Source organism: Microtus oregoni, unplaced genomic scaffold (assembly GCF_018167655.1).
Source record: "Microtus oregoni isolate MIOR12 unplaced genomic scaffold, Mior012 000049F_ref0000343, whole genome shotgun sequence".
Classification (NCBI taxonomy): domain Eukaryota; kingdom Metazoa; phylum Chordata; class Mammalia; order Rodentia; family Cricetidae; genus Microtus; species Microtus oregoni.
Window position 1 is genome coordinate 1,671,359 of NW_024543223.1, and position 7,045 is coordinate 1,678,403.

General features: G+C 48.2%; 1 protein-coding gene across 1 annotated transcript; it reads left to right on the top strand.

The window, feature by feature from the left end:
• The first annotated feature begins 146 nt into the window (after positions 1 to 146).
• Positions 147 to 6,678, top strand: LOC121436604 (uncharacterized protein C5orf52 homolog). Its single transcript, XM_041636635.1, has 3 exons — positions 147 to 394; positions 4,395 to 4,503; positions 6,007 to 6,678. The coding sequence occupies exons 1-3, from the start codon at positions 147 to 149 to the stop codon at positions 6,163 to 6,165; spliced, it is 516 nt and encodes a 171-aa protein (XP_041492569.1). The 3' UTR covers positions 6,166 to 6,678.
• The last annotated feature ends 367 nt before the right edge of the window (positions 6,679 to 7,045 follow it).

Genomic DNA, 7,045 nt, shown 5'->3' on the forward strand with positions numbered 1-7,045 from the left:
CTAGGCAACACCCTACCGAGAGTCACAAAGATTTGGAGGGCTGCAGCCTATAGGCTCCGCCCCTTGCTTGTCTCCAGGGCAACGCGCAGAGCTCCGCCTTAGACTTCAGCAGAGATAGTCGCTCGGCGTCCGCGCGCCCTTCCAGCATGGTTTTTGGTGTAGCTAACCTTCCCGAGTCCTTCGCCGGCCTGTTAGGTTCCTCCACACAGCCCAAAAGGCCTTCAGTCAAATGGGATCTGGGCTCGAATTTCGACTCTGTTGCCAAGGAGACCACTGCCTCTGGCACGGACTTCCGGCGCGAGAGACTTGACAGCCAGCCGGATCTCGGCCCCCGCGCCCAACCACAGATCTACTTCCTGCGGCCGCGGCCGGCAATTCCGAAGTTGTTATTCAGGTGTGGTTCTGGTGTGCCGAGCGGTCGTCAGACCCGGGACCTCTGAGGGAATCCGAGCTTTCAGATCCACACCGCCCCAGTCGTGTCCGCCCCCCCCCCCCCCGCCCATCCGAGTTCCTCAGACTTCAGACCCGGATTAATCTGTAGGACCCTCATAAACCTGGACTCGGCCGTGAAGTCGTAGTCCCATTTTCAGCCCTCCGAATGAATCCTGGCCCTAGCTTACTGTAGGCTTGACATCGTGCGGTCCGAGCGCACTTTGAGGTGACACCCGGTGAAGCTCAGGTCTCAGGCCCACAATTACTTGACCACCCGCTTTCAAGCCTTCCTATTCTCCAGTGATTCTGGAAAAGCCTTCAGTTTCCCGTTGTTTGGCCCCAATCCCCACAAGCCTTAATTCTGCCCCGCTTTCTCAACCCTTCCCTCACCCAAGTTCCTACAGAGGATTTATTATGGAAAAACAATTTGGTTCAAAATGACCATTATTTATTGCTTGAAAGAGTACTTCCAACCTTTCTCCTTTTTCATGTCTACTGTTGATAAATTTGATGTGTCACTGAGTAGAGAGGATCTAAGTATTGAGGCTCTTTCCCTCGAAAACAGGGTTTTTAGTCTTGTGTGCGAATTCCTGACCTTTAAACCTGTTTTCCCGTCAGCACCTGGGTATGTTGGATTGACTTTCATAGAAGCCAGAAAAATGGAAATAGGAAGCTTGGGATTTTTTTTTTAAATTTATTTATTATGTATAGTGTTCGGTCTGCATGTATGCCTGTACGCCAGAAGAGGGCACCCTATCTCATTACAGATGGTTGTGAGCCACCATGTGGTTGCTGGGAATTGAACTTGGGTCCCCTGGAAGAGCAGTCAGCCTATGCTCTTAACCTCTGAGCCATCTCTCCAGCCCCGGGATGTTGATTTCTTTGTAATATTTGTAAAGGTAAGCACACTCAGAAGACAGTTGTTACCTACCGATAAAAAGTAAATTAGAAAACATTTTATAATCCCTTGAAAGGTTATTGTCCCCCTGCCCTTCTTAAACTGAACATGGTTGCCCATGCTTGTTATCCCAGCACTCGGGTTGGAAATTCAAGATCATCCTCAGTTTAAGAGGGCGTTCTAGGCCAGCTTGGGATATATGAGACTTTGTCTCAAAAAATATATCTTTTGGGGCTGGAGAGATGGCTCAGTGGTTAAGAGCATTGCCTGCTCTTCCAAAGGTCCTGAGTTCAATTCCCAGCAACCACATGGTGGCTCACAACCATCTGTAAAGAGGTCTGGCGCCCTCTTCTGGCCTTCAGGCATACACACAGAATATTGTATACATAATAAATAAATAAAAATATATATCTTTTTGTTTTGGTCCTAATGATAAAAGAAGTATACTTTCTGATGATGTTGTTCTGGTGTGCTAATGAAAAGAATTTATGAAGGTAACATGAGCTTTCTTGTTTGTTGCTCCTTCTGTCCCTGTGTGTATCAGCCATCCAGCCAGCTGTTTCTGTTCAGTCAATTCGTGAAAGTGTGCATGGAGTTCTTCCTTTCTTGTTCTTGTTTGTTAGGGAATCTGTATTCAGGGAACACTTCTCCAGCATATCGGTCATTTCCCTGGTTTCCTTTAAAATGGTTTGTCAATCATTACAAAAGTAATGTATACTGATTAGAACATCATCAACAACAAACTGAAGACAAACCAGCAAAACGAATGAGCAGATGCGATCACTGTTAACATTTTGATGTGTACATGTAAGGTCCTGTGCTGGTTAGCTGCTGTCACCTTGAAACAAGCTAGAGTCACCTGGGATAAAAGAACCCCAGCTGGGGAATCTCCTGCAGCTGATTGACTGGTGGGCCTGTCTGTGGGGCGGGTTCCTAGTGATTGATGTGGGATAATGCAGCCACTGTAGGTGGTGCCTCCCCTGGGCGGGTGGCTGGGTTGTATAGAGTAATGGAAAGCAAGGCAGTGGTGGCCTTCCTGCTTTAGCTCCTGCACTGAGTCCTGCCTCAGCTTCTCTTGATGAGCAACTGTAACCTGTAAGCTGGAACAAACACTCTCCCGTCAGGTTGATTTTGGTTAGTGTTTTATCACAGCAACTAATAGGCTAAGATAATACATATATGTGTATGTGTGTTATAGTTTTAAAAACAAACAGCACAAAACATCACTGTTTAGCAATCTCCTTTTTTCCTCTTAACTAGTTATCACACCAAAATAGTTATACTTGAGTACATGTATTTTATCTGATGACTTAGAATGTATAAACAATTTTTTTGTTGTTGTTTTGAGACAGGGTTTCTCTGTAGCTTTGGAGCCTGTCCTGGAACTTGCTCTGAAGACCAGGCTGTCCTCAAACTCACAAAGATCCATCTGCTTCTGCCTTCCCAGTGCTGGGATTAAAGGTATGCACCACAATCGCCTGGTCTGAACAATTTTTTTAAAATGGAAAAACCATTTTAAAAGCTTCATAGTGTAACTAAATTATCAGAAAATGAAAACCTACTGGCTAGCAACATCCTTTGATGTTGTTTATTGTTAAGATATGTAGCCAAGGTTAACTTAAACCACAATGTAACTAAGAATGCCCTTGATCTCCTTCTTCTGCCTCCCAAATAGGTGAGTTTTTATTGGTGCCAGAGACCACCCAGAACTGTGTGCTTGCTAAACACACATTCCACCAACTGAGCCTGGTCCCCAGCTCCTCATTCTCATATTGCTCCATACTTCTCACCCTGTGGGTGTCTCCGGCCCATTGATGCCTAGGGGCTCAGGATTCCTGTGAATGCCAATGTCCAGCACAACACAATGTAGCAAATTAGAGCATTGGGAGATTAGGAGTAGATGGGGGAATCTTTTTTTGGTAACTCAATTATGTGATTTCTGAGTGTGAACTCTGTCAGTGACATTGTTGTCTTGTGGTGTCAAAAGGTGGAACATACCGAATAGAGTCTCCAGAAGTCCTAAAGCACCCCACACCTCCTCCCTCCCCAAACTCATTCATTAGACTTCCTTTATTAATGAACCCTGTGTCCACCCACACTCCTCCTTATCGCTCCCTCCTTCTTTTCTTCTCTTTTAAAGAGAGTTGCCTGTGTAGCCCAGGCTGGCCTTGAGCTCTCCATCTTCCTCCTTTCAGCTTCCCGAGTGCTGAGACCACAGGCATCCACCAGCACAACCAGCTTTCCTCCCCACCTTCTTCATCCTGTTCTGTTCTCTGCCCATTTCCCAGACCCCCTCAGATCCAGGCTATGAAGGAAGAACTCCCCATCTCAGCCTCTCTCAGATTCATCTTTTGCCTCTACCTTCCAACTTACATTCATCTAAGACCTCCTCCACCTTTGCTCTTACCCTGCAGTTTCTCATAAGATAACCACTCCAGAACAGTGGGCGATCTCAGGGGGTGAGCACTTGATTAGTGTGTGCAGCTCTGGGTTCCGGCCAAGCACCAGCACAGAGTGTCAGTAACGACAACTACAACTGCAATTCTTGAGGACTCTTCTGATTCTCTGCTGACCTCTCTTGAGGCCTGCTCTGGGCCTTTCTGTGTCCTCCCAGGATGCTCTTTCTCCCTGTTCAGGAAGCAGCCTCTTAGCAGACCTCATCTACAGGCAAAACTTAGAGTGGTTTACTTGCTCCTCTGGAAGTGAGAAAACCACTTATCTTGAAAGCCACGGAGGAGCCAGGTGCTGTGGTACACGCCTTTAGTTCCAGCATGTAGGAAGCAGAGACAGGTGGATCTCTGTGAGTTCCAGGCCAGTTTGACTACAGAGCGACTTCCAGAACAGCCAGAGCTACGTAGCAAGAGCTTGTCTCAAAAATAAAACAAAATAAACTCAAAGAGCAGCTGTCAAACAGGCCTTGGCCAGCTGTCTCTAACCGGTTCCCTCTCCCCTTGACTAGCTGTCTCTAACCGGTTCCCTCTCCCCTTGACCAGCTGTCTCTAACTGGTTCCCTCTCCCCTTGGCCAGCTGTCTCTAACCAGTTCCCTCTCCCCGCCCTCTCTAGCATATTGAATTCCAGCGATGCCAATGTGAAGAAGCTTTTACCCAAGAGCCATCTGTCTCGGGTGATTATTCGGGACAACCTCAATGCACAGCGCATCTACGAGATGGAGGTAGAGTACCCCGATTTCTGGGTTGGAGCCTGTTAGCAGCCTGACTATTCTTCTCTCATAACTCCTTCCTTGCTAAGATAGCTGCCTGTGGAGCCCAGGGTGGAAGAGGGACTCTCAGCTCCTAGAGCTAATAGGAGGTCATGAACGTATTCTAAGGTAGGCCCCATCTTTATGGGGGAGAAAATGATACTTGGGGTTAGTGTCACCCCCAAGGTGTCACACCTGCTCTCATGATCTGACAAGAGAGAAAGCTCTCGCCTCTTGAGTGGTGTCTTGCTTTGTTCCCTCAGAACATATTATATCCCGTGCAGAACCTCGGGCTTTCCTGCTTGAATCGGCATCAACACTATCTGGCTAGTTTTTTTGTTTTTAAAGTTATCTCATCTCCAGAAGAGAGCTGAGGCCAGCAACAACAGCAATAAACCCACAGAAGGACAAGGACTGAGTAGGGCCCTGTGTTAAACTTCCTGTGCTATGGTCTAGTAGAAATAGGCTGCAGTCAGAGATAGGCTGGTTGTATATGATCTTGGGTGAGCCACACTTTCTTCATTTTTAAAATAAGATTTGAAACTCTTTTAGTTACAGGTTGTGTAAAGTAAATTTGAACTACTTTAAGCAGAATAGGGAACTTGAGTCCACATAAGCAAGGAAGGCTGGGACAGGACGACCCATGCTTCCCGGCTTCCTTGGCGGCTCTCGCTATCTGCCTTTTGACACCTGCCCCTCCTTTAAGGGTGTATCCCCTTCTACCTGACTTAGAAATTCTTGTGCAAGTGTCTCCCATCCTGATTACACTGTGGTTACGGGGATCCCCTGCACCAGGCATGCGTCTCACGTCCTGATTGTGTTGTAGTTAGGGGGATCCCCTGCGTCGGCTCCCCACATACCCCTCTGCAGCAGTTCATTGAAATGCACGGCTGAATGGGTAAGAGAGGATGTGTCCTCCCAGCCTTGCAGTCTTGTTGAGACAGGAGAGGAGTTAAGGAGTGGATGAAGTTAGAATCCCTGTGACAGAAGGGCTGTCATAGGGAAGCTGGCATGTTTTAGATAGATATGTAGATATGTCACAGTGATTAGTAAGGACAGGGTGGGAGGATTTGTGGAAGAAGAAAGAAACAAGATGGACCTCCTTTCTACTGAAACCTCCATTTCATTATTCCCTTACACTTTTCACTTATTTATTATTTATTCTTGGGAATTAGACTCAGGACTTCACATACACTAGGCTGCGTTCCTGCCCCTATGAATACCCATTTGTAAAGCAGACACCGCAGCTACAGACCGTCAGAGGGCGCCACGGTACTCTATCAAGCTCAATGTCCACTTTAAAATAGAGAAACTGTGAGGCCCTGTGTGGTCCACACTGTTTCATGGGATGAATATGCACTGGGTCTCACAGGTCTCACAGGCCCCTTAGGCCCCTTGTCCTTCCAGGTCAGCAGCCTTGCCTTTTGCTACCAAGTGACTTGTTCATATCCTAAACTCATCTCTGTTTTCCCTAAGATGAAAGCTTCGGACAAGACCAAGAGAAAAATGAGCCATTTGTACGACCACCTGAAAAAGAAGTTCATGACAGACCAGCTGAGGAAGATGCTGCGCTGGAGGCGGGAGTCTCTGAGCACCCAGCAGTACTTGAATAGGCAGCGGGGAGGCTCCACTTAGATGGCAAGCCAGTCACGTAGCAGTGGCAGAACGATCTGCCCCAGAACACAAAACCACCCTGGTGAGAGCTGAGGGGCCGGAACTTGCTGGCCTCCACCACTGTAGAGCAATAAAGGGTTAGCAGCGGATAGGACGAGAGCGCAAGTCCTTGGTTCCAGTCTGCTTTGCTCCACCATCCCCTCCCTCCCAGGGAAAGACCTGCAGCCACCAATGCTTGGTGGAAGAGGCGGAGTCAGGCCAGTACTCCTGGTTTGTGCAAACAGGGAAACTTTTGCACCCACATTTGCTTTCTCTTTTTCCTACTTCTTCTTTCCCTCCACCGGCCCCACTCCCTCCATCTCCTTCATGTCTACCCTTCCTTCTTTTCTTCCTCATTTTGGTCTGGAGACAGCTCAGGGCTTGCATATTCGCAGGGAACATGCTCTCCCCAGTCCCGGTGCACACATCCCCGGTGACACATCTGCCAGCTGCGCTGCGGCTGTTGACATCTTAGAGGGAAAGGACTGAGCAATGCCACTGTGCGACATTCCAGTGGTAAGGAGGTCAGGGTGAGGCACCAAGTGGTGTTGTTTCTGCCACCTACCAGCTTGTATGACCTTGGGACCTCTCTGGGCCCCTGTTTCCTCCTCTGAAAGAATCAGGCAGGCAGTGAAAAGATAACCTGCCTCAAGGAGCTGGCAGAGGGCAAGCGGCTGGCCCGGAGCTCATCCTTTCCAACTGCTGTAACAATGGCGATACCCATAGGCTCCCAGCTCTCCTGGTGCTTCTGCAAGGCACCCTCAGACATCTCAGACATCCTGCTTCCTGTCTGTCCCTTCCCAGAGCCTGCTCAAGTCCCATGCTTGCTTTTCTCATTGACCTTGGGTTCCTATGGGGGCTT

Coding starts and splice junctions, on each gene's coding strand:
- LOC121436604 (XM_041636635.1), top strand. CDS start 147: ATGGTTTTTGGTGTAGCTAACCTTCCCGAGTCCTTCGCCGGCCTGTTA. Junction 395..4,394: donor ATTCCGAAGTTGTTATTCAG/GTGTGGTTCTGG, acceptor CGCCCTCTCTAG/CATATTGAATTCCAGCGATG. Junction 4,504..6,006: donor AGCGCATCTACGAGATGGAG/GTAGAGTACCCC, acceptor GTTTTCCCTAAG/ATGAAAGCTTCGGACAAGAC.